The 27,485-nt window shown below is 38.2% G+C and overlaps 1 protein-coding gene across 26 annotated transcripts in view; it reads right to left on the bottom strand.

The window, feature by feature from the left end:
• Positions 1 to 27,485, bottom strand: part of Celf2 (CUGBP Elav-like family member 2) — an 811,194-nt gene that overhangs the window by 156,414 nt on the left and 627,295 nt on the right. For all 26 annotated transcript variants that reach the window (XM_085699122.2, XM_085699123.2, XM_085699113.2 and 23 more), the window contains one exon: positions 11,229 to 11,425. In XM_085699122.2, coding sequence (XP_085555248.1) covers positions 11,229 to 11,406 — 178 coding nt within the window. In that variant the 5' untranslated portion in view covers positions 11,407 to 11,425. The remainder of the gene's footprint in view (positions 1 to 11,228; positions 11,426 to 27,485) is intronic.

Below are 27,485 nucleotides of genomic sequence, written 5' to 3' on the forward strand. Positions count from 1 at the left end.
GAAGTTTAAAACACTAGATAAGAGTTTAAAACACAAATGCACATGCTTCCTGTAAGGATAAAGGTTACTAGTCAGCTTAATGTCAAGTAATATTAGGTAGGGGCTAGTAGTTCTTCCTCAGAACACTATGCTAAATACTGTCACAGTAAGAGGGTTTGCACTGCTGAACCAAGCTCCAGTGGATACTCCAAGTCCATGACCACACAGATGATCCTTATTAAAGTGAGTGGGTCACAAAACAAAATGAACAGATACGTCTTTGACAAGGAGATCTCTCAGGAAGTGGGGAGTATACAGGGGTCATAGTGAGATGGTAGAGGGCAGGGGAGAGGATAGTCATTAAAATGCATTCTACATATGTGAAATTGTACAAAAATCCCCCAGATTTAAGCAAATTTAAGTGGTTTTTTTTTTTAAGACACTGTTTGCTAGGCAGAGGTTGCAGTCTATCACAGCCTGGCAGCTTTCTCTTAGCTCAGAAACATAGAAACTCTCTCCTTCTCCAGAAAAGTTTCCTGCTCTCTACCTAGCCTTATCTGAAGGATGTCTCTAGGCCTGGGATGCATGACTTACCTCGAGGGTGACCCTTGACACTGTTCCCTCCCTCCAACTGTTCTTCCCCTGATGATCCACACGGTAATTAAGTGTTCTCTAGACATTTTGGTAGGACTGCGCTTCCACCAATCCAGCTAGATAATAGGACTGTGCCACTGAATGGAATTTAGGGTTTGTCCCTAGGCTACCAATCCCACATATTCCTTATACTCTGGAATAAAGTTGAGCTGATTCACCAAAATCTGTCTCTCGAAGGGCTGTGTCCATTCTTACCCAAAACTGTCTTGAACTCTGTTCCCTGCTTCTGTTCTCACTACCCTGTGGACCAATGCAGCCAATAAACCCAAAAAAGAAGCAGAACTACAGGTTTTGAAGGCCTATATAGTTATTTTCTCCATTCCTGGAGAGAAAATGGAAGGTGGAGACATATAGGATTCAGAGAAGTCACATATGTAATGGAAGACCTCTTTCCAAGGTTATATAGAAACAATAAAAATCTACAAGGGGACAGGATAGGAGACTATTCAGTGGAGTTTCCTGCAAACTGGGCAAGGAGCTTCAGGAATGCAGCTTTCCTGATGTCACCCATGCTGGGCTAGGAACTTTTTATTCTTGCAGCTGCTTCAGAATCACCCATACTCCTGTAAGCAACCTCACAATAGGCTTGGCTGGAATCCTTTTGTCAGTCTGTTACTGGTGACCTATCTGGGTAAGCAGATGTTTGTTCATGTTTTCCCAAGAAAATTAATGCAGCAGAAGGTCAGACTGATGCATTAGGAATTACTTGGTTATGCCGATGTAAGGGCTGCAGCAGACTTTATCTCCTTGTATTTAATCGGAAAACCTTCAGAAAGGCACACTAGAAAAAGACTTTAACTGGTATTGTTTATATTCCCTACTGGCAGATGAAAGAAGAAAGGATACTAAAATTAAGAAAAAGAGGAAGGAGGCTATATGGCACGAAACCGAAAAGGAAAACATCATGCTTCCTATCACACGATCTTAGCTCCCCTAATCTCTCATTTCATCTAGGTCACAGGAAAAGCACTGAATTCAAGAATATAAGCATAATGCCTTTTGAACAGTAAGCCACCAAAAAAAAAAATACATATTTCCACATGACTCCGCCACCTATTTTCCTTTCATTAACACCTTAATCTCCAGGTCATGGCTACACAGGTCTTGCATCAGTCTTTTTAAGACAGATGGGCAAGGTTCACTCTTAGGAATTGCTAAGCTAGCTGCTGCATCTTCATCTTTTTTTATTCACTGCTCTAAGTTTACCAATTCTATATAAATGTTGGCTCAAACTCTGTACTTTACCTGCTGTTCCAATATTTTAAGTATAAGCATCAAAATCCCAGGGTTTAGCATTAATTGAAAGAGCTTATCTATATAGAGCCTCACTCTGCACTTCAGCATCTTTAAAACTTCAGTCAGAGACTACCCCCACTTTTTTTTTTGAGAGCACAAACCCTCCTTTTAATGTCTTGTTCTAGGTTTTCCTTCTTTTCATTCTTATGGCTTAATGTTCTCAGTCCTTTTAAGTTAACCTGTTAGACCTTCCATGTGGGTCCACCTTTCTAGACCTTTGTGATTCATGCTGCTTTCCTTTGGAATGCTCCATCTCCTTGATATAACTTCAATAACATTTGCTAATGCTGGGCATGGTGTCCCAGATAGCAGCAAAAAGCCTTTGTGTGGTAGAAAGTTGCTAAGTTACTTGCTCCATAGTGTTTGCTTCTGGTATCACTTGTAATGCTGACCATTTGGGGAGCAGTTTGGTCCATTATCTTCTCACATGCCTTCTTTCCTATTCACTTCAATGCCTATAAATTTTGTATGACTTTCTAAATGTCTATAAATATGATCTCCATTGAATTATAGTAGGGTCTGTTTTAACTTAAAGCTAAATTGGAGAAAGAAGCAAAACGCATCAGAACTTCCTGGGAAGTGCAGGAGACATCTTGGTCCCTTGGCAAGTTGGCCTGCAGAGTCTGCTACATAAACTTAAGGCCTAACTTACCTCAAAACATTTTATAGAGATGTGACTCCAAGAGAGCTGAAGAATATCATCATTCTATTTCAATCTTTTCTTCTAATGGAAACAGAGAAATTATATTTCTTTATTCTTCAACATAATCACTGCCTGAAGTATATACTATGAGTGTCTCTAATTTGAGTTAATGCCAGAGTGTGAATACTGAATTAGACACTTGTCTCTCAGTCATTTACACAGAGAGTGAAAAAAAATTGATCCTAAATACCAGTTTCTGTGGTGCCTGAATTGCTATCCCATCTACCTTGAGCCATTAATTTTAGCATTGTATTTGTCCCAATTCAGCTGATTAAGCACCTTTTCTATTTGTAGGAAAACTTGCTATTCTCATTTCTACTTCTATATGGCCGAGCACAAAACTCAGCTAAAAAGAAGACAAGAGAAATCCAGCACATCACTATATATCATCTCACATGTACCTTTCTGTGCTTCTTTCTTTCTCCATGGCATGTACTCATCAAGTTAATCTGAAGGTCTTATAGTCTAACAGGCTAACATATCTAACTTACTGCCAGAGTGATTCTGATGCTAATCTTAACGTATCATTGAGATGCCTAGTGTTAATTGTCTACTGATTTTCACAGTATGGGTCAAAATACTTTCAATTCTTTAAGTAACTTTCCTAAAAGCCAATATACCAGCATCAATCATTTCTGCTACCAACACACATAATTTTCTTTTAAGATTTTATTATTTTAGATTAATTTCTCCTTTCCCATTTGTCTAGCTATCTAAATTCCTTGGTAGTTTCCAAAGATTTTGATATTCATAATATATTTGTTCATGGATCTTCAGGATGTCTACTTCCAACTGGAGGAAGGACACTTCTTGTAAGAAGTTAAGGTCAACCAATATTGGAAAACAAAGCATGAGAATAGGTGGTCTCAGAATCAATACAATTAGGATGAAGAGCCAACAACTGGAGACCTTAAAACTAAATAAACTTTGCTAGAATCTTGGGCAATATGTGTAAGAATGAACAGTGGTATTAACTGTACTAACATAATTTTACAATTCTCAGTGGGTGGAATTATTAAGGATAATAGACTTTTCAAAAGGGAAGCAACTTTTTAAAATGTATTTCAAATCCTTTTAAAAATAACTATGATTAATTTTAAATTTTCATCAGAAGTAAAGTTAAGAGACAAAGGAAAGTAAGCCTGTTAAAAAGAATATGTGACTTTCAAGGATCTTTGGATCCCAGGTGAGTAGAAAGGGAGGTAAGCCATGGCAGTTTTCTGGCCATGTTTAAGGTGCTTCCTAAAAAGTAACAGGTTTCCCTTGTGGGGAGCATCTCTTTCTGGTGAAGAAGCCGGACTGCTTATTTCCAAATGATTGGTTTCATAAAGTCCCACAGCCTGGTCATCCATAGTGGCACAACTGTGTAACTGATGCTGCAGCCCTTCTACCATAGAGAAATTTCATTGGGTACCAGTGAAAGGCAAATGGCCTCTAGTAAGGCAAACTATCAACATAAAATGGCAAATGCAGACCGTGAGGCTACTGAGACTGCACCTTTTCCATTAACCAGACATATATGTTGAAGGCATTCAAAGACACACAAGCCATGAACCCTAGGTTTTCTCTCATGTCCAATTATTACCAAAATAGTCTTTCCTTTTCTATCCAGAGCCTGTATTCTTTAGTCTTCTAAAACTTTATTTCCAGAAACACAAATCTATCAGGGACCAGACAACTGGGGACTTGCTGAAAGCTAATTTGTTCCAGACAGAGGAGAAGCAAAACAAAATAGAGGCAGTCGAGTAATTTCTTATCTACTTTGATATTGGCTTTGATACTGGCACTCTGTATATTCTGTATCTTCCTCATTCCGTTTCTTCATTCTTTTTTCTTCTTCTCTCCAGAGACAATAGAACCAAAATGTACCCATGGTAACATTTTATTATTATCTGCTTGGGTAGAAATGGCCCTTTCATAAAAATAAAAGGAATCAAACATAGCCCAGCCACTCTATCCAGTATGGGTCATTGAAAAGGATTTCATCTTGTGAGAACTTAAAGAAAATCACCTTTCATTCTCATTTCTTTATCTCAAATAATCGAACGGGTGATATTTAAAACTCAATTTGAAAATTATCTATATTGTTAGCTCTTTCATTAATTTTTGTGTGTGATGTACATGTGTGTATACATGTGTATTTGTTCCTGTTTGTGTGTTCAGGTGAGTGAGTGCAGCATGCATTTCTGGGAAATCTTTTGTCTTTATTCACTGTGGGAGCACCGGTGTTACATATACACTTCATTATACCCAGTTTTACATAGGCCAGGGAGCCTGAAGTCAGGCCCTCACAAATGTATAGCAAGCATTTTACCCCATTAAGTCATCTTCCTAGCCCTCTGATAATTCTTTTTAATATAAACGTATGATATAATCCATCTTTAGTGAATCCATCTTTCACAAAGCAGAGTTCGGATCCCTGCCTACACATATATAAAAATTCTTAATTGTGCTTCATATTTACCCTGCTGGTCCTTAGTCAGTAAACATTGAAAGAGTGTCACAGTAAGTAATACAGCAAAAACTAATGACAAAAGTATTCTTCTTGAGGACCACTAAAAATAGGGACAATCACACACAATGTAGGGTCCAATCCCACTTTTTAAGATACATAGGACAGTTAGATGTGGTGGCAGACACCAATAATTCTAGCACCATTTGTATTACTTATGTCAAGGTTCTGATAGAGGTTTTTAGGAAAAAAAGGAGAGGCATAAAATTAGAACCATATTTCACCACCTCACTGAAGCCCCTGCACCCTTAGTATTGTAACATAAACTCTCCAGGGATGTTCTTTATAAACTCGTAACATTTTCGAGAAGAATACAGCTTGCAAGATTATCAACTGTCATTGTACTATATTAGCAGCATTCATACTTGGTATTTATTGGATATGTAAAACATCTCTGAACGCTAAGTATTACCTCTGTCTTGTGGACACAGAAATTGAGGTTCATTCTCTAAGCTATCTCACAGTAATAAGGATCAGCTGTAAGTATCCTGTCTCCAGGGCCCATGCTCATCCTACCAGAACAAGAAGAATCATCTGGATTGTGAGCTGTCACTCTGGCCAATTCTGAAATGAAAAAGTTAGGTTTTGGTGTTCTTTTTTTCCCCCTGTCACTGTTCATTCTCTAGTCATATAATCTTATTTTCAAGAAACTTATCCACTGTATTCAACTAATGAGAGATTAGGACAAAGTTAGACCTTATTAATGAATAATTCTCAAACACTGAGTAAAGTCTGTGAGAAGGAAAGAAATGTCTTGTCATCATATTCTAAGATCAATGTGGCCAGTCTCCTGGGTCACCAGACTGCAGGCCGACTGAAAGGAAGATGAAATAGTAATAGTGTCATAAGCATTATGAGAGCTGCTCTTATGAAACTTGAAGGTAATAATTCTTCCCAAGGGAGACATGAACTTAATCTTTGTTCCACCCAGAAAATACTGAGCTCTGAGCAATTGCAGAGTGCACAGCTGTGAAGTACGTATTGATGGCCTCCTAACATAGTTCATGAAAAAGGGGAAGTTTTTTCTTCTGGCTGGTCTATATAGAGGCAGTCAACACACATGACTTCTACTTTTTATTTCTCTTTCGGCTTAGAAGTTATTAAAGAAGTGACAGCAAAATGTGATCAGCAACACATTAGATGAGGAGTTCCTGCCTTATAGACAAGCACACCCACTCCCTCCCCCACCCCTCTCCCCCATCTGCTGAGGCAGGCAGATCTTCCTGCTTGCTGCCTCTCTTCCTTTCCTGTCTCCCTCTCAAAGAGGCAGCTTCTGCCTCTCCCCACTTCTCCCCTTCCCCCTTCTATCTCTCATTCTCTCTCCCTCCCCCCTCTCTTCCTACCCCTCTCTCTGCTCTTCTCCTTCTCCCCCTTTCCTTCCATAACCCACTTAATAAATATCCAACCTCACTCTGCATGGCGTGCCTATCCATGTCTCTGTCTCTTGCCCACAGCCGCATGTCTCCACCTGCAGCATGGTCTCATGGCCAGCTGCCCACTACAGCCACTCAGGATCCTGCAGCATTTTTATTTAATCCATTTCACATACACCTTCAACTCTTCTCCCTCTCCTGGACATCTTGCTCCTGAAATGCTGTCTGGTCCTCACAACCACAACATTCAACGGGTTTTTGTAACCCTCATTCTTCTTGACCCTTCAGGGGCACCTCAAAATTGAACCTGTTTTTCCTGTTTCCAAAATTTTCTCCTTATTATTGTTCCCACCATTGCTGATTCTGTCTCCATTTCTTCCAGATAAACCAAAACTTCATCATCATTGCTTTAATTTACCTACCAATTTTCCATCTTTACAACACTGTTGTTTATGCCTTAGCCACTCACTCCTTCCCTTGGCATTCTCAGGAAAAGGAACACCCTTCTCCGAGTACACGGTAACAGACTGCACTTGTTTCTTACCACCTTTTTCTTCAGCATCCCTTCCAGACCCTCCTTTATCTAACAGAAAAATTTTAATTTTTTTAATTCTAAAAATAAAGACTCTCTAAAACTATCCTATAAATTATTAGCTTTGTAATTTTCCTTTCTTCCATTGCTTTCACATTTGTGAGACTTCAGCTTTCAGATGATGGTCTCATTCTCTTTCTGTGTGAATGAGACTAAGCTAGTCCATTCGCTTGTAATGTTTAACATCATCTCTAAAAATCTGTTACTGGTTTCAAAATTTTGTAGAGATGCTATCTTTTCCTATATTCAATAAAATAAATTTATTTCTTCAGTGAACTTCTCTAAGTTCAATATGCAGGTCTTCTTCTGTAGTTACTATTATTTCATAGTCTTTTATTGTAGTGATCTATAAATTTACTTTAATGTTTTTAGATTTTGAGTTCTTAAAAGATAGTCATGATGAAGATAACAACTATAATAATCTGTTATTACAAGTTCCTACTGTATTTCAGCATGGAACATTACTAACACAGCATTCGACGACTGTCTCCCACCACCCCTTTTTGATATGATTAAGTGAAGAGCTCAAGTGCTCAAATACTTAAGGAGAATCAGAGCCAAAAATTGGATTTAGGCATGTCTGATTTTAAAGGCCATATTTTTACTCACTAAGTAGTATTTCTCATTGTCTGCAGAACTGGCAGATCATCACTGAATAAAGCATGTTCTTCTTGGGCTGGGGAGAGGGCTCAGTGAGTAAAGCACTTGCTATAAAATGTGAGAATCTGAGCTCAGCTCAGCAGACCCATGTAAAGCCAAGTGTAGGAGCATACATTTGTAATTGTAGCACTCCTATATGGAGAATAGAGGAAAAGACAGCCTCTGTGTAAGCTTAGAGGCCTACTAGCTTGGCTGGCATACACAGAAACAAACAATAAAGAAATCAAAGTGGAAGGTATAGCCTGACACCTAAGATCATCCTCTGATCTCCACTAGTGCACTCACACGCATACACACACATACATGTACACATGAAACTCAGAATAATTTGAAAAAGTTACCCTTAAGCCCTAATAGTTACAATAATTTACTTAGATCTCTAGCTTCTGAAACTGCTTGGGCAATAGTCTGTAAGAAGGAACAGACAGCTTAGACTTCCACTCTTAAAGAATGAAAACACAGTGAAGCTTGTATAACTCATGATTAAACATAACATAAAATGCAAAGAAAAAGAAAGATCTAATTTACCTGGATTAAGTAATAGACTTAAGATTAAGTAAAGAGACTTTTGTCTCTTTCCATGGAACCATCAAGGCCAATGAGGCAATTAATTAAGGCCATCCAAAAGCCTTGCTTACATAATTTAAAACTTACTTAGACAAATGCCACCAATATTTCTAGTTTTTGAGGTTCTAACATCAGTGCTGTGAAAATATGGTAACTGTACCTTGTTGACAGAGTCAAAATCAATATGAACTTGGGATTCAGTTTTACATATAACTGGTAAAATTACGTATGGTATGCACAGATATTGATATGAAGAAAATGGTAGCTGTTGCTTTCTACATATAAGCAGCTAAGAACTGCAATCCTCTGAGAGTAATGTCATTATATAGCCCAAATCCCATCACAACAAATACCTTTACAACAGAGATGTCTGTATAACAAAAACCCTTTCAAGCTTTGGCTGACAGCCCACATATTTCAAGCAATATTGGATGTGAGACTTGGAGTTCACAGTAATGGGAATTGACCTGTATTTCCAAATATAAGATTTGAATGATTTCATCTCTAACTCCTATCCCATGATACCGTGAGTCTGAGTGATATATGACCCAAACCCATGAGTATAAAAACACAAAGGCAAAAATGAAACCATCAGTGCTCTTAAAGGAAGAATTCCTTCTTTTCACTTGGGGAACACTTATCCATGAAAATGAAGCCATGAAATGGAGCAGATGGTGCAATTTTGATCTCATCTCAAAAACTGAGAGACAAAATAGTGAAGTCTCTGGAGACTGATGACTAGTGGTCAGATATATACTGCTAGATGGGCTGTATTTCTAGCTGGGCTACATTTCTTCACTTTGGTGAGTCTCAGTATCCTCATCTGTAAACTGTGACTGACACTATATACCTTCAAGATTTTGGTAAAAGCTAAATGAAGACATATATAAATCTCTCACTAGAGGACCTGAAATACTGCATATGCCCTCCAAAGTTTCCTTACTTGGCTTCACTGCTTTGCTTCAAGAGCTTGGGTTTCTGTAAACTATGTTCATGAAATTACTTAGAAAATCTAACAAATAGAAGTTAACAAAATATATAGTATGAACTTGGTATGGATAAGATATTTCTCAAAGGAACATGTATAGAAAAGGCAGAGTCATACATAGAATATATTTGACCGAGAAAAAAAGTTTTTTGGGTCAATATAAGAAACACACACTCAAAAGATATAGAACAATCAATCAAGTATAATAATAATAATTGAGGTCATTATTTGAGGTCAATAATTTTGTCAGAGGCCATTTTGAAAATCACCAATAAACCCAACTTCAGTGCTCTGTTTTCCCAGCAGAGGAAGAAATGGGCATGCTGGTACAGCTAAGTTTTCTCTGGGTACTACTTTAGGTGATGAGGAGGATTCTCACTTGAGAACGACTTAGCTGAGAATCATGCATATACTGTCTCTCCTAAGTAGGATACTATTAAAGTATTAAAATGAACGTATAGTTTTTTTGTGTGGAAAATATCTAAATATTCACAAAGGTTTCTAATATAATCCTGATTTTTAAGGTTTTTATATTTTACTGGTTTTAGATCTGAGTTTCCACTTTTCTAATTATAGGCAATAAAATTTATAGACAAAAAAATCTAGTCTCTTTAATAGATGTAGTATAATAGGGAACATTTAAAAAAACCTAGTTTATTAACAAAATCTGAAGGCAAATCTGTCGATCTTTATAAAGTGAATATTGGCTATGGGCTTTTAAAATCCCTTTAAAAGCTCCCCAAAGCTCAGCAGAGCTCAGCACTATAGAAAACAGGAGATGACCTAACACTTTACAGAATTACAGAATATTGGCCTTAAAATTTTCTTACTCCTTTATTTTTAAAAGGCTCAGAGAAAAGTGTGAGGCAAGGTTCATGTGCTAACTAAAGAGCACACACTAGTCAAGCAATGAGCTCCCTCTTTCAAGATGCACATAAAAATGAAACTGGCTAGAAAGAAATAGCAAAGCACAGAGGAAAAGGAAGTGTGATATCCAAAGAAGACAGAGAGGCTCTGAGAGGAGAGACTGAAAAAGAACAACATCACTAAAGAAGGTTAAAATGGAGACAGAAACCCAGTGGTAGCGACAGAGGAGGTATTTTAAATGTTGTCTACAGAGCTTACAACACAGGACTCAAAAACACAGAAGCATCAACCTAGTACAATTCTTGGTCTCTGTTTTAATGATTGTAACTTCCACCCCATCACCATTATCTTAAAATGGAGGTAGTGATAAGCACCAGACTTTTCTGGTTAATCTTACCTCTAATAAGGGTATAAGCCTTAAGTATTTCTGAAGGTAAGTATCTCAGGCCCTTAGGTTACCTTGGCTACAGCAGGCACAGTTCCCCTAACAATCCCTACTGGCCCAAATAAATGTCCATCCTCAAAGTGAACCCTTTCTTTATCCCACCAGTGGCATCACACTAACAGTTTGCAAGCCATTTCAATGTCTCCATAGGCCATGGAAAAGTGTGATATATTTGTAATTCCATGAGTAATCATGGGAAGGTAACATAGACAGAGTTAGCCTGAAACATAAGGCTGACAAATATTGTTCCTTACAGGGTCAGCAACCCTACCCACAGGCCACATTGCTGCGAAAGTGACCTCACAGGAGCAAACAGGGGACCATAAAAAGCTAGGCAGCATTCCTGCCCTCCTTCTTGAGTCCCACCTGTCCCAGCAGGCGGGAGTTCTGGGAGGAGCCCTGAGGCACAGCCAGAACACCAGGGCTGCCAGCACCAGCTGCTCCCAGACTGCCTTCCTTTCCTCTTTGTAGCCCTCTCTCCGGTGGAGGGAAGGCTCTGGGAGCTCTGGTCAGCCCAGGAATGCCCGCCCCAGCCACTAAGCCCACCCTGACACCTGAGTGACCCTACCCCCGTGCCACATGCATTCTGTACCTTTACTCTGGGGAGGGTTCTGACTCCGGTCCCGGAGGACGTTGATCTGGTAGACAGCTCCATAAGGCTCAAAAAGTTCTTTCAGCTCCTTTTCTGACCAGGATCTAGGGATCTGTCCGACAAACATCTTAATGGCATCTGGGTCTGGTTGGTCTGAATGATCCAAAGCTCCGTTCATCTTGTTGGCTGTGCCGTTACTGTCAAAAACGGAACCAGGAGCCAGAGTTAGGGCTTCAGGGTGAAGGACAGGAAGAAAAAAATAGTGGGGGTTGGGGGTGAGGAGGCGGAAAGAGGAAGAAGAGCACAGGGGAAAGTGCCTAATGACTCGTAGAAATTTGATGAACTAAAACAAAGCAGAGGCACCATTAGGTTGCTTCTCAGCAGCAGCGCGATGCTTTCACTGCATGCTGCTGCTATTCAGCACTGACTCCCAAGCACAGGGCAGTGCCTGGCCGCCTGTCACCCAGGGCACAGACATCTCAGAATCCAAGCTTGGGAGGCAGCTGCAAGTTAAGTGCAGGTCTCAATTGGCAAGGCTGCCATCAACACCTCACAAACCGGCAGCATTATCAGCTCTGCACTGGTTATCGCTGGGAAAGAAAGGCAGAGCTGGATTGCTGCTGGATTTCTCACCCTCTCCCCCTTCCCCGCCCTTTTTCAGAGGTTTTGGAAGAGAGGAGAGAGGTGGTAATAATAAAGTCACATGGAAGGAAAATGAAACACTTGGCAGTCCATCAGATGACTAATGCAAGATGCTGGTGATGAATTTGCAGAGTGCGAGAGGCATCCATGTGTGCATCAAATTAGTACGTTGTTGCTGCTTAGAAAGGAAAGCGCTCCAGCTATGCAGCTCAGTGCAGCTGATTGGCTGCCTGCATTGGAGGAAAGGGCCAGAGCTTGGGGGGGGGGGGCGCTCCCTTTTAAAAAGCACATTGTTTATGGGACCCAAGCACAAAGGGCTTAATTCAGAGAGGCAAAAGTGATCTCAGAATTACTTGCTTTGTGTTGGGAAAAAAAATACAGCACAGAAAGTTGAGTTCCCACTAAAGGACACTGAATATTTTAAATCTTTCACACTCCATAAATTGCTCTCTGTATATCTGACTTCCAGATGTTGCACTTAAGTTCTAAACAATCACACGTTTGGGAAAGAAAAAAAAAAAGATCTGCCTTTTCTTCTCCTAGCTTCAGTAAATATTTGGGGTGGATACAAAGAATTAAAGCATAAGCTATTACGTCTTTTTTCTTACCATTTCCCAGACCCACATTTGGGACAGAATACTTGTTTCAAACCTGATATGGTGAAGAAGTCATTCCTTTTTACCTTGGATAACCAACCCCTTTGAACCAGAATAATAAAGTAAACCAAACATCCTTTTCTTCATAATCCCCACCCAGCACACTATATATTCCAGCTCCTATCTAATGAAGACTACATTGCTTCTGAATGGTCCCGTTTGTAGCAGAGTACTTTTGGTCCAATTCCTCAGTCCGTGAAAATATAAAGCACCTGAACAAGTGCAAAGCCTGCTGGTGACCTACAGTCTTGCAGGACTACATAAGGAGGTCAGAAAAGACATGACACTAAACTGTAAATGGCAGGTGTAGACTCATTGTAGCCTCAGAGAAATATAAAAAATAGTACTAGAAAAAGATATTAACAAGAATTTCTTATTTTGTTGCAAGAAACACAAATACAAAGAACACTCTAAAGCTGCTACAGGTCTAGGTCTAGTAGATCCAATCTCTTAAAAACCATCAAACAAACAAAAACCAGTATGCCTCTATTCTTTGGAATGGGAACAATTGGGAGCTAAGGCAGGATGATTCTGAATTTGAGGACAAACTAACATACACAGTGAAAAGTTTGATACACACACACACACACACACACACACACACACACACACACCTAAAAGTCAAAGGTTTGTAGAATGGAGAAACTTCAATTCAGATTTAATCCAGAAAGGAAATGATGTCAGATACTCTTCACTAGATTTTGTTTGAATTTCTACTACCTCCACCTCCATATTTTACCACTTTGTTTTTTTTATTTTTGAAGTAAACAATCAGAGTGTCTAACTTGAAGCATTTTCAGTGCATTCTCTAATCAATCTTATTGTTACAAAAATGTTCTACTGAATAAAATATTGAGTACAAGGTCTTTTTTCAACAATTCAGGTATAATGCAATGCTTGTTTATATAGAACTAGAGTCTTTATCGTGTTCTCATGCACCTCTACTTACTTCCCGTCACTGAAAATTCAATAAACAGTTTAACCTGTGGAGCTGTGACTGCACAGGATGGAGGTGGCACAATTCTTTGCAGTATACAGTGTTTATAGCACTTTGAAAGAGAGTGTGGCAAGACTCACTATGGTACAGGAAGGACTTGTGGTTAGTGTTGTTGACAACCAGCTAGATGCAAAGAGGAAGGTATTTCCACAGGTCTAAGCTAACAGAAAGCAGAAGTTGTACTATGATTAATATAGTGCAAGAGTTAGACCACAGTAAATTTGTCTAATATCTAAACTTAGAGTTCTGGAGTAAGCACTTGCTAATGTTCATATCTCAAATGAACATTACTTTTATGCTTTCCCAAATAACAGAAACTCCCTGAGTCAAAAAAAAGAGGAAAGCTGTTGACAAGGATGAAGGCTTCTGCCTTTGGTCTTCATATAGTAGAAAGTGCTTATGTAGAATCTCTCCCAGTCAGCTATTCCTCCTAGACACCTAGAGACCGCCTATCATTCAAAGGACATGCAGAGTAGTGGCAAAATGTGTGGCCTCTGTATACCAAGATCATCACTTTCTAACTGCTACTTTGGGCCTGATTCTTCATCTATAAAGTGGCAAGAACAGATTCTGCCCCATTGAGTCACATGACTCAGAAATGTCTGCTATTCTCACTGTGTGCATTTTCTTTTCATAATTGAAATGAATGACCACTATAAGTCTATTTTCCAATTAAAACTTCTTTTTGTATAAATCCAAACACAATATCCTTAGTAATACTAGCATCTTACATATACCAATACTTATTTATACCAATACTATGTATGCACTTTATATTTTTTGTTTATTGATTTTGGGGTTGTTTATTTTGCAGACAGAGTCTTACTATGTAGACCTGCCTGCTGGTCTGAGCTGGCTATATAGAATAGCTTGGCCTTGAACTCAGAGATCTACTTGCCTCTGCCTAGAAAGAGGTAGGATTACATGGGTGAAACACTACATCTGGCAGTTTTACATTTTTAATCCTCAAGACAGTTCTGTGAGAAACTAGTGTTTTTCAAATGCCAACATCTGAGAAATAAGTTCTGTTCCCTAAGGTTACCAGATTATAAACTACAGTTAGAATCCAAATCTATGCCTCCTGGGCTCCAAAGTGCAAAGTATGTTTAATCCACCATGTGGTCAAACATTCTGTACAGTCTGGCTTGAGTGGAGTGCATACAGCTCATAACAAATCAAGAGAAAGACAAATTCCAGAGCACGTCCTACTGAGTCTCTAGAATCACACTCCCAAATAAAAAAAAGCAGTGCTGGAAAAAAATTACACACTTGGTTCTTCTATCTGAAAAATATGCTGCAAGGCTCCTAAATTATGAACCTTTAAGTCTGTTTTGAACCCCATATCCTTTCAGTCATCACATAAGATCTCTCTCTGTCCAGATCCCTTCATCTCTATTCCCACACTTTGATAAGTAGCTGTCACCCATCCTTATTTACAACCTTTCTTGTCTGCTATTTCGCAAATGACTACTTGTATCCACTGTGAAATGTACAATTCTGCCTGTAAGGAAATTCAGTCATATTTAGTATAAATTAAAACCACCACCAAGAATTCCCAATCAAAAATTTTTATTTGTGATAGATGTTCATATAACATTGACTCTATTATTGCTGCAACTTGATGTATCTAACAATTTTGTTAATTTTGTTTTGACACACTTAGACTCTTCCTTTGGACTCTGAATCTTTTGTCTTGACTGAAGTTCATTGTTCTTGTCCATGTGGTGACTTCTGTTGTCATGGGGTTGTAGGTATAGATACTTCTGAGTAAGCCAGAGATTGTGTGCTAATTATGTTTTAAGTTAAGCTTTTGGGGATTCCCTGACAGAGGTCATAGACAGCTATGGTATTTTTTATAAAGAATTACAGCTACCTATAACCCAATCTCAGCAAAACCATCTACTAAAATCTTTGTCAAAAAAAAAAGAAGAATTTGATGGCCTTAGAAAATTAGGACTAGCTTAATTTTCCTCACTCCCCACCTTCCTTGTAACCCAGTGTAATGCCTTTTTTAGTGCAGAAATTTAGATTCAAATCGAATTAATATTTACAGAGGGCCTACCCTCTGCCAGAAACCTTTGCCAAGTATCTGACACACAATATCACAATAGCTTCGGTTGGAACCATCTTCATTTTAGAGATCAAGCAAATGAGAGCCACGGGGGTAATGTGCCTTTTCCAATGTAACACCGTAAGGAATCGAGACTATAAAATATGGATATAGTAAGACCTAAAAACCAATTGTCTTTCCTTCCTGTCCATGAGAACTAGACTTCTTTGGAGATGTTTCACACGGACTCTGTGAACTCTTGCAGATCTTGGACACAGACAGATATATCTGTGGGCACCTTGCCTAAAAACTTTAGCAAGATCCTGATCCTGAATACCAATTCTTCTTTTGCCCTTGGCAAAGAACCTACTCTAAGACTTCTCTACGACAGGTGCCAAAGGGAATGGGACCACAAGTCAGAGAGCACAGAGCCAGGGGACATTGTCGGTAGGAGTCTTAGAGCCAAGATGAAAACCCAGCGATACTGGGAGGCTGATGAGAGTGCTTACATTGTGCTTTTAGCACTGTGCTGACCTACTTACCTACTCTATTTTCTAGTAAGAAATCAGATCAACAGAGAATATGCAAAACTGTCTGTAGTTCCTCTGAGAAAGCAGAATATCATTAAAAATAAGTGGCTTAATGCATCATTATTAACTTCAGGAAGATGTTTTATAAGAAAGACCTAGAAATTTTCAAGCTTCCTTTTCAAGACTAAGAAAACAAGAGAAACAGATTTTTGATTTTGTAACTTGTTCCTGGAGAGTCTTCTGTGTTTAACTCCCTTTACCTATAACAGACTTTCAAAATGGCAGTGATGAATTCCAAGTGCCAATAAAGACCCATATTAATGTACTAAACCAAAAGTACTATGGAAAATGATACTGCTTCTGATACTTTTGACTAAAGATAGCTGATCTTACTGTTGTTTATAGATCATATTATTCTTAACATTTTTGTTTGTTCTTTACCTGTGATTATTTCTTGGAATAATCAATATCAGTCTATCTGAGTCTATGCTGATGGAAGTGGTCCCTATGTGTATACTTAATCATGCTAGGCACTAGCTGCATATGGCAACTGAGTACTCAACTGTGGCTAATGTAACTACATAAATAAATTTTTATTAATTTTCTTTAAATAGCTCTAGAAATAAATATACTACCCTCTCTTCTTTAAAAACCCTAATTAGAGTTGAAATTCACCAAAATATATTATTCGAAGGGGTCTGCTTTGTAAACTCTATTAATTCTGAGTTGCATAACTATACGCAGGTAACGGGCCAATGGGGCTGGTCTTGGCTCAGCATCAATTTTACTGTGTGTCCTCTTCTCTTACCCAACCCCCTTATAAACCACAGAGAATAAATAGCTTCTTTTATTTTATTTCTAAAATTTCTACAAAAGACTATAAGAAATATTAAGTTCTATAAATACTTCTGTTAATGTTTTGTTGTTTTTTTTAAAATATTCTACCTTCAGTGTGTTTGGGTATGGTTTGGATACAGAGAATGACTTATAGAAAAAATAATTTACAAAATATGATCAGTGGTCTAAAACTCTGGTATGATGCCCTTTCTTTCTTTGATCCCCCAAACTCATAGACAACTACACACAAGTCAGAGATTTGACAAGGTGTCATGGACACTGTGGGGAGCAGCTCAGGTTCAGATGGAACTAACTGTGAATACCCTGCTGCCAAGGGTGCTGTCAAAAAGGCATCCCTCCCAATATGTGCCAGCATTCTTCATAACAAAATGAGCTGCAACCCCATCATTCAGTGAACTGACAAAACCACTCTTTTAATTCCTAGGTTTAGGAATCATTTTTAACACTCCATTGTACTCAAGTGATAGCACACAAAAAAGAAGCTTCTTTGGATGTCACAAAAAACTATCCAAGATTGAGCTGAATAAGGCAAAAGAAAACAAAAGGACTGGCAATGGATCTGATGCTTCAGGTAGGCCTCACGATGAGCTAACACTCTTCTGCACTGTCAATCTATTGGTCACTTAATAAGAGGCTTCTCTTCTCTACAGATTAGCAGCATGGCAACCAAGTGACAGACAGAGCCACTGTACGGTTGCCTGTAGTCACAACTTACCGAACTTTCTAAAGTTCAACTGTCACTACCAACTTATTACAGTTTTTCCAATTTTAAAAAAGAAAAGAATCAGAATTTCAACTTCAAGCTCTGGAAACTCCAACTCCTCTTAAAATATTCCTTTAAATGTCTGACATGACAGAAACCTCCTGGCATCTTTGCTGGCTGCCTTTCAACAAGGTGCAGTTGGATACTGTTAGGCTGCTTGGCTGTGTACTAATTGTAGTAAGGTTGTGGGTAGCTGAATACTTTTAGTAAACTTAAAACTGTCTTGATATCAACTGTATCATCAATAAGATATAATGATACCCCTGTATGGAAGATCCTGTTATCGTTCATCATGTGTAACAAGACCTTTTGAATTACAGCCATACAAATTATACAATAAGGCTCAAGACCTCTGGGATCGAGGAACAGCTATGAATCAGCTCAAAAAACTTCATGGAAGATTAACTGGAGGAAACATTCTCAAAATATCTGAGATAGGTAAAGTCTTTCTCCAATGTTGAAATTTTAAGTAAATTAGCTGTGCTATTCTTAAGAAAACATTCAAGGTTACTCTTATACATACACATGCAATACTGTGTGTGTAAAAGCTTTGATAAAAAAAAGGGGGGGAAATAAATGTTCTAAGAGTATACAGGACATCATCTTCTTTAACCAGCAACTTGGAAACAACACATTTGTGATGGATGTTTTACTAAATTACTAGAGTTAATACTGGATTGTATTTGGTCAGAGATCTGAAAGTTATACATCTGTTATTAGGATAACAAGTAACTATTACTCATAGGGAACTCTTTCTCTTTAGAAAGGTCACAAACACTAGCATTTGAACTCACCAAGTGAAAAGGAAACCTGATTACCTTATCTCAGTTTGACTACTAGTAAGGAGAAAGCTGGAAAACCCCACAAAGAAGTAAATTTAGAGTCATTAGGAAGGTACATAATGGCTGAACACACAATAGCACTTGCTGGGAAAGAGGCAAAGCACTGACCATAGACCACCCTCACTGAAAAACTCATTTCCTGCTGAAATTTGTCTGAAATAGTTTAGTGGGCTTTAGGGCTTGGGCAGAAGGCATTCTCACTAGAGGACAGAGGTGTTTCTGATGAATGTTTAGAAATCGCAACAGGGAAACAATCATCCCAAACAAGATTTTCAGAGGCCCTCACCTTTCCAAACTGCACATAGACTCATGCTGACACACCCTCTCCTGGGTGGCCAAGGTTATGACTACTGCTTCCACTTCCCAGTCTTCCCAGTCTGCTTTACTTGCTCATACCTGCTGGGGAATATAACTGTCTGCTGTAGGCAAGTAATCAAAAATGGCTCTTTAGGATGACTGAGAGGAGACTGTTTAGCTATTGATGAACTGAAAATTAGATCATTATGAAATGAAGACAAATAGTACATGAAATCAACATGGGCTTACATTTCCCAAAATGACCACTGATATTTATTTTACTCCCACTATTTAAATGCCCCAAAGAGGGGCAAATAATATAGACAATGTTAGACCCTAAATTAACCTGTACCAATTGCCCCACCCACCCAAAGACCAGGTACCTTCCTGGAACGCTGGGAGTTGTAGTTCTTAGAAAATAACAAAGTTGTATGTTCGGAAAGTACAGTGACCTATGGGTTTTGTCCTTATAAGACCCACAACAAGTGCCTGGGGCTACTCACCTGGAAAGTTTCCAGGTGACAGTCCTGATTAAGTTCCATTGTGGTAAATATTTAACATTTTTTAATTTTAAATTTTTTATTTATTTTACATACCAACCAGAGTACCCCCTCCGCCACCTCCCCCTCTCCCACCTCCTCCTGCCACCCCTCCCCACTCCTTACCCTTTCTGATATGGATTCCTGGGAATTACCCTAGGACCAAGTATTTTAAGAAAAGCTTTCTTTAATTTGGCCAAAATGGTGGGACTGATTTTTCTGGCGAACTTCAGAATTAACAACCCAATACCTGACTTCCTGTAGACTAGGTTTTTGCGGGTATTACTCTCAGGGAAAACAATTCCTGCTTTAGCCACTAGTACAAACAGTGGCTGGATTTATTCATGTATGAAACAGCAGCCAAGAAAGATTCATATCTACTGCCTCCACTCACTCATACATGCTAGCTGTCCAAGTCTACTTATGAAGAATTCAAACACCCAAAATTAATCACCACACAGAGTCCTTTTAATTTCTTCCCATTGTTTTTTTTCATTTTTATAATTCATGTATATAAATGTGTATGTGTGTGCATACATATGTTTGTGTGGGTGTATGCACATGTATGATACATGAGTTTGAAGGGAAGAGCTCTATGCTTGATGTCTTTCTCACTTTCTACTTTTAACATTTAAAAAATTATATTTATAGTGTGCAAGGTATATGTATATTTGTGCTGGTACAGGTGTGTCACAGTATGTGTGGGGATCAGAAGATGACCAAAAGAATTCATTTTTTTCTTCTACCATGTATGACCTAGAGATCAAATTCAAGTCACCAGACTTCTCAACAAATATAGTAACCTAATAAGCCACTCAACTTGCTTCCCACTTTATTTTCTGACACAGAAGTCTCCCACTGAATCTAGAGCTCACTGAACCAGCTAGTCTAGCTGGTCAAAGAGCTCCATGGATATGCCTGATTCGTCCTCCCTGGAGTCAGTATCACAAATAAATGCTGCTGTATCTGTGAGTTTTGGTTGTGTGGTGTGTGTGTGTGTGTGTGTGTGTGTGTGTGTGTGTGTGTGTCACTGGGGATCTAAAGTAATGTCCTCATATTTGCTTGGCAAACACTTTACCAACTTAACCAACTCCTTAGCTGCTTCCCATTCCTACAATTATTGAGGGCTTGATTTATGACAGATACAAGCTAAGTATGAAGGAGGTATCTGAAAAATAAAAAATTTATGTTATTAATGACTAGTGACACATATAAGAATCAAGATGTAAAGTGATACAACATTAATGGAACACAATATATGGAATGGTCCTTTAGTAAGGCAGTAACAAGTGACTAATATAGCCAAGGTCAATGTTTAAGTAAAGTTTAAACAAATAAAAGCCAAAGGATGGTAAACTCTTGTTATTTCATTTAGTTAACCATGTGACCTAAACGACTGGCAATGGGGACAAAGAAGGGTGAGGAAGAGGTAAAGGAACTCTGACATGGGTGATGAGACTTTTGATGGAGGAGGGTTATCTGTATATTGTGTTATTTTCACTGGTCAATAAAGAGACTGCCTTGACCCCTTGATAGGACAGAAAATTAGGTAGGTGGAGTAAACAGAACAGAATGCTGGGAAGAGGCCTATGAGGCAGACGCCATGGAGCCAGCCACCAGGTCAGACATGCTGAATCTTTCCCGGTAAGCCACCACCTCGTGGTGCTATACAGATTATTAGAAATGGGTTAATCAAGATGTGAGAGCTAGCCAGTAACTAACTCTAGAGATAATGGGCCAGGCAGTATTTAAATGAATACAACTTATGTGTTATTATTTCTGGGGCTAAGCTAGCCGTGCGGGAGCTGGGCAGGATGAAAAGCAGGCCTGCCCGCAGCCCCTCACTACAGACTTTAGGAAAAAGCAGCCCCTGAAGCACTTTCTTCTAAGCATGAATGTGAGACCCAAGGCTTGTGGGTTACTAGGAGAGAAGTCTGGGCGAGATCCCTTGCTGGGATGGTGGTCATAAGGGTCATAAGCCAGTCCCTCAACCACTGTCTGTGGTGTATATCCTGGGAGTCCTATGATACAAAATTTTTCCTCTCTCTTCTCTTACTGTTACACTCTGCCAAGTCCTGGATAGAAAGTCTGTATTTGCAAACAATTCTTTTACAATGTCATTATGAAAATGGTTCGATTATGACCATCTAACTTCAATCTGAACAAATATTCTACCACAACCTTAAATTCTGTATATCTAAAAATAAACTTGTGTGTTTTGCCTCCTATAAGGTAGAGGTATGTTGGATGGGGTGGGATGAGGCATAGTCACATGTTTGAGGGTGGGTGAATGGAAGGCTGCATACATCTGTGTGCATGCAGAGGCCAGAGGATGTAAATTGGGGGAAGTGTCCTGTTCTATTACTCTCTGCTCTCTTCCTTATTTCCTTAAGGCAGGGTCTTTCATTAAAAAAAAATTAGAGGAAGGCTATTACTCAGCAAGTCCCAGTGGTTCCCCTGTCTCTATCTGCCACAGGATTAAGGCTACAGATGCTCATAGCCAAACCCAGATTTTAATGTGGGCACTTGAATCCAAGTTCAGGTCATGAACATAAAGCATATATTCTTACTCACTAAGAGTAAGAGGTCTTGTTCCTAGCACCTCCAGTGAAGTTTTATGCTCAACTTCTCTAGTATTTTAATGGCTTTAATTTTTCTGAAATAGAAAACAGTGTTTCCTATTCAACAGGTATATAGACTGCCTGCTTGTAGATGGTGACTGCTGCATTTTTTGTTTCCCAGCCACCCAGACCTGAATAATCACACAGAAACTATATTAATTACAACATTGTTTGGCCAATGGCTTAGGCATATTACTAGCTAACTCTTACATCTTAAATTAACCCATTTCTATTCATTTGTATTGCCATGAGGCTATGGCTTACTGGTAATGTTCTGGTATTTTTCTTTTTCAGTGACTACATGGCATCTCCTTGACTCTGCCTTCTCTCTCTCTCTCTCTCTGTCTGTCTCTCTGTTTCTCTCTGTCTCTGTCTCTCTGTCTGTCTGTCTCTCTCTCTCTCTCTGTCTCTCTGTCTCTCTCTCTCTGTTCTGATTTCCTGCCTGACTTTACTCTGCTAAGCTTTTGGCTGAAACAGCTTTATTCATCAACCAATAAAAGCAACACATATACAGAAGGACATCCTACATCACTTGCTCTTGCACTGACTTCCTCCCTTCTCTGACCACTGAGTCTACAGAAACAATTAATTAAACCCCTACATGGATAGTCTGAAACTGTAAAATTCTTAATGACAGGAATGTCTTATTCAATTATAAAATTAATAAATATTTATGCAGTGACTCTTCACAATTAGGACACTGTTCAAGGCACTGAGGATAAATCAATATGAAAAATTAAAATAAAATACTCTTACAGAGATTATATCCTAGTGAGTGACAAAATAAGCAAAAACAAAATTTAAAAATATCATTTCAGGGGGGAAAGTAAGTTGGGGAGAAAAAGCATTGAGTATAATTTTGCAAAGGAATAATGTAGTCAGGGAAGGCCTTGTCTAGAATTCTAATGTTATCACTGTCTCTTTTCAATAAATATTTATTTGAATCAAGAAGTCTAACAGGGCAAGAAGTCTGAAAGGTTGTAAACATTAAATCTCATATGACTGTACCATGATAAAAAACATGCTATCTCATGTAGTATTGTTCTGCCAAATCTTTAGAACCAATGCGCTAATTCAAATGAGCTTTTGTAGCATACCCAGTTTTCTCTCAAGGCCTGCTGAGTTTACCTGTCTTGTATGCTCCATGTCCTAACCCTGGCTATCATCTTGTCTTTGTGCCATAGACAAATTACTCAGTGGACTTTCCCACTCTGCACTCAGGACTAGGAGCTTGCTGAAGTTTGTCATAACCTGGCAGTCAGACTTTACCCACCTTTCTGTTAAACATTGATGACCCTTCCATTCATTATTCATTTCATCACATATCACAGCAAAGTTCATGTTCAAGTTGATCTCTCTTCAGCTTGCATTTGGCCTATCTTTCTTGGTCATTTATGGACATAAATTATGTGCTATCCAATACAAATAAAATGCAACTGTAGCTGAAAAAAGCAGTTAGCAACATGTAAGTTTATTATTTCTTTTACATATGGATTTGGTAGATTTTCATGCAATAAAACCATTTATGAAAAGGAAAATCCAAATGACAACTTACTTGGCTAGTTTAAATCCCTAAATTGAATTATAAGATGAAATCAATACTAAATAGAACAGACTGATTTAGAAATTTGTAACCCTTCTTTCCAATAAGAAATTACCCCTCTCCCCATTATTTTGAGACAGGGTTCCTTTGTGTTGTCCTGGCTGTCCTAAACTCACTCTGTAGTCAGGCTGGCCTCGAACTCAGAGATCCACTTGCCTCTGCTTCTTGAATGCTCAGAGTAAAGGCATGTGATACTACTACCCAGCAAGAAATTACCTTTAATATCTTAAATCATCACTAAAAAATGACAAAATGTCTTAAATCAGAAACAGACTTTGACATTTAATTACTTATTCTTAAAAATACACATATATATACCAAAAGAGTTAACCTCCTAAACAAACAGAATTAAAATAAGACTATGCATTAAATTATAACGACTCTTATACTAAGAAGCTGAATATCATTATATGAAATTTTCCCATAGATAATTTTTGAGACATTGCTTCATTTTTGACACTACATCTGGCACAATGAATATATGTTTTATATATCTATCTTTCCCAAACATAGATGGAGTCTTTCAGAATAAAATTAATTTTAAATCAATTCACTATGGACCTACTCTACTTCTGGACTCTGCTTTGAGGCAGCAACCAAATCAATGTTAAGTCATGAACTTGAGAGAGTTCAGGTTCCTCAACATTAAGGGAAAAATTAGTATAACTATGGTTGTTACCTCCACTCTAAAAGAAATTATTCATAAATCATCACAAGCTGGCAGTTCAGGAGTGATCAACACTGAATAGTGGCACAATGATATATGAATTTTTTTTGGATTGAAGTAAGATCATGGTTAATTTTATATTCAATATTCATAATGATGAGATGATTCCAGCAAAAATCAGTATCATTATTACTAACATCATAGCTGAAGATGCTGTAATAAACATGCCTTATAGGCTGAGTTAGGTACCACTGTGACAGGAGAGAGTTAATTCCAAGTACCCAAAGTGCATACTCTCTGTCTCTAGCTGTAGCTACTGAAGGAACTATAAACAAATGTAACTAGGCTTTGCTTGCTGTCAATCTTGGTGGATGCCTTTATTATCATACTTGTTTCAATTGCAATTTAGGTTTCCATGGAGACACAACAGTCAGCTCCAGAAAATTATAAGATAAATGTCAGGCAGCGATAACAGTGTTAATGAAGCTTCAGTGACAAGCAGCTCTGTGCTTCAAATAATAAGCCTATTTTCTATTAGCATATGTGGAACCTGTCAAAAACCTGAAAAGTATTAAAAATTAAATATCTATCTATATTTATAAAAGGGGAGAGATCACTCTAGAAATAGCTTACATCTCTATGGTTGGTAAATTAGACATTCATCTTGGCTCTTAGGGTTGCTTCAGCTAGCATCCAGAAATGCAAAAATGCCTTTTTTAAATCAAGCCATTTGTGGCATAATTTTCAAATACATGGTTAGGGAGTAAGTTCTTATTTCAGGAGCTGAGACCTCTGATCATGAAATGTGGAGAGCTTTAAAAAATCACCACCACAACTCATGGTACCTGAACTAATTTAACCTATCTATTCCTCTCTGTTCTGTGATACTAGATAAATAACCAGTTGGATCACCAGTATCCAGAATTACCCTTGAGTATTCTACAGCCAAAGATGGGCCACTGAAATTTTAGTGAGTCAAAAATAACAGTTGCAGCTCTTTAGAAATTTGATGCATTCTGAAGATGCAGTCTAAAATGGAGGTTAAAACTACACCACCAAACAAGGAAAGATTCTATTAATAAAACTGAAGGGGAAAGAAATTTCATTTTGGGAGAACAGATAAAAATATTACTTAGGGATAAAGCACATTTTAATCTTAAGTTCAAAAATGCCCTTTCAGTATCATTAGTTAGAAACAATAGTCAAGTTAAAGTGGTGAAGTTATAGATGATACATCTGTAAACCCAGAAGATAGACGTAAGCTAGATCTGTTCATCTGAGTTTCTCAGTTAATGCTATCTTTGCCAACTCTTACACTGTTATTTAACTGAACTATTATTACTATAAAAAGGCAAATTTGCCCCTTACTTATGTAACAAGTGTTTACTAAGCGCATACTGTAAGTTAGTCACTGGGTTTGGATCACAGTAACAACACACTAACTGCAAATGTCTCACTATTTAGTAGCTTATACAATCTAACACCCGGTGTTCTAAATATGATGTTTTGTTCTTTCCATTCAAAGTTTGGTTTATATTGAAATTATTATATGAGTAAGTATTTCTGGGGCAAGCCTACAATTCTACTTTAGGAGCAGCAGGCTGTGTAAAAACACTTCCATGACTCACTATCACTCTGGGCTACTATTAGTTAACAACACTCTTCCGGAAGAAAGTTAATAGAAATCAACCCTAAAGTCTAGGATACAAGTGGGCTAGGGTGCTAGGGTGGGAACTTTCAGCACCACTTAGGGAGAAGGTGCAAGTCCTGGCTGCCCACACAGTATGTCTTCTCTGTAGAAGTCCTTTTGTAACTCCACATGCTTCCTGTTGATTGCACAGTGCTGCTTCCCATTCAGAGGTGTGATGCATGAGCAGACTAAGATTCAGCAGGAAGCAGGAAAAAGATGGATGGCTTCACCTAGAGCCTCTAGTTACTTTTCTTAGTCACACTTAAACTCTATTCTTTTCAGTTTGGTTCACCTCACCAGAAGATTTGAAAACTCAGGGATGTTTTTAAAGGGTTGGTCTTTAAAACTGCCTTAGGGAGCTGGTGAGGTGGCTCAGAGGTCAAAAGCACCTGCTACTTTTATGACCCGGATTTAGTTCCTAGTACCCATATGGTGGCTCAGAGCCACCCATAACTCCACTTCCAAGGGATTCTATACTGTCTTCTGACCTCTGTAGGTACCAGCGGTGCATGTGATACAAAGACATATTTGAAAGTGAAAACACTCATACACACAAATAAAATAAGTCTAAAAGATCTTTTCAAAGAAACTGTCTCAATTTCTTTTAGTATAAAAACCACAATAACCTTTTGAATATCTTGTAGCCAAGCTGACTATGAAGAACAATAAGCTCTATACTGTACTATGTTCCCTCACCCACTTCCAAGATGATTTTCCAGCTATCCTACTCATGAAAGGACATGGAAGAAAAAAATAATTCAAAAAGCACACACAAAGCCCAGAAGACTAGCCATATGACTGCAGCAGAGGTTCAAATTGTAGGCTCTAAATGTAGGGAATACACAGGAAAGGTTGTGAAACTTAAATTTAACAACTTTGATGATGGAATGCAGAATTTAGAACTTCCATCTGTAATTAAAGTCTACTACTATTCTACTTAATACTGGAAGAGGAAACATCTGCAGCTGCTGAATGGAAAAAGATTATCAACAGCTTGCCCTTCTCACGAGTGTAATCACACAACTTTATTCTTCCAGAAAACTTCTGCTTGTAAATATTGTATGTTTCATCCATTGTCTTTTTATGATAAAACACTGGGAAATACTCAGGGAGTTGAATAATGAAACTAAAATGTTACCTGCAATCATTATTTTTGGTATTTCTAAATTATTGAAATAATTACTTTGATTTTTAATAAGACCACAGTATTAAAATAGTTCTTCTGTGTTAAAATAACAGCTGTAAACTGGGGAAACCAAAATTGCAATCATAATTTTCCTGAAATGACAGTATGTGCTAAATAGTTTTCGTGAAGTGAAAGAAATTATACACATGGGAAATAAATAGGATATTGTATTTTGAGTGTAGCACTTGTTTCAAAAACAAGTTCAAAAGTGAAAGCTGAAAATACAGGTTTCTCTCTCTGAGATGTGCCTTCTTATTCCTGTTTATCGTGTGGACTTCTGGCTATGCAGAAGAAGCTCAATGTCTACCGACTTGAA

The sequence above is a fragment of the Myodes glareolus genome, chromosome 14 (assembly GCF_982192425.1).
Source record: "Myodes glareolus chromosome 14, mMyoGla1.1, whole genome shotgun sequence".
NCBI lineage: Eukaryota > Metazoa > Chordata > Mammalia > Rodentia > Cricetidae > Myodes > Myodes glareolus.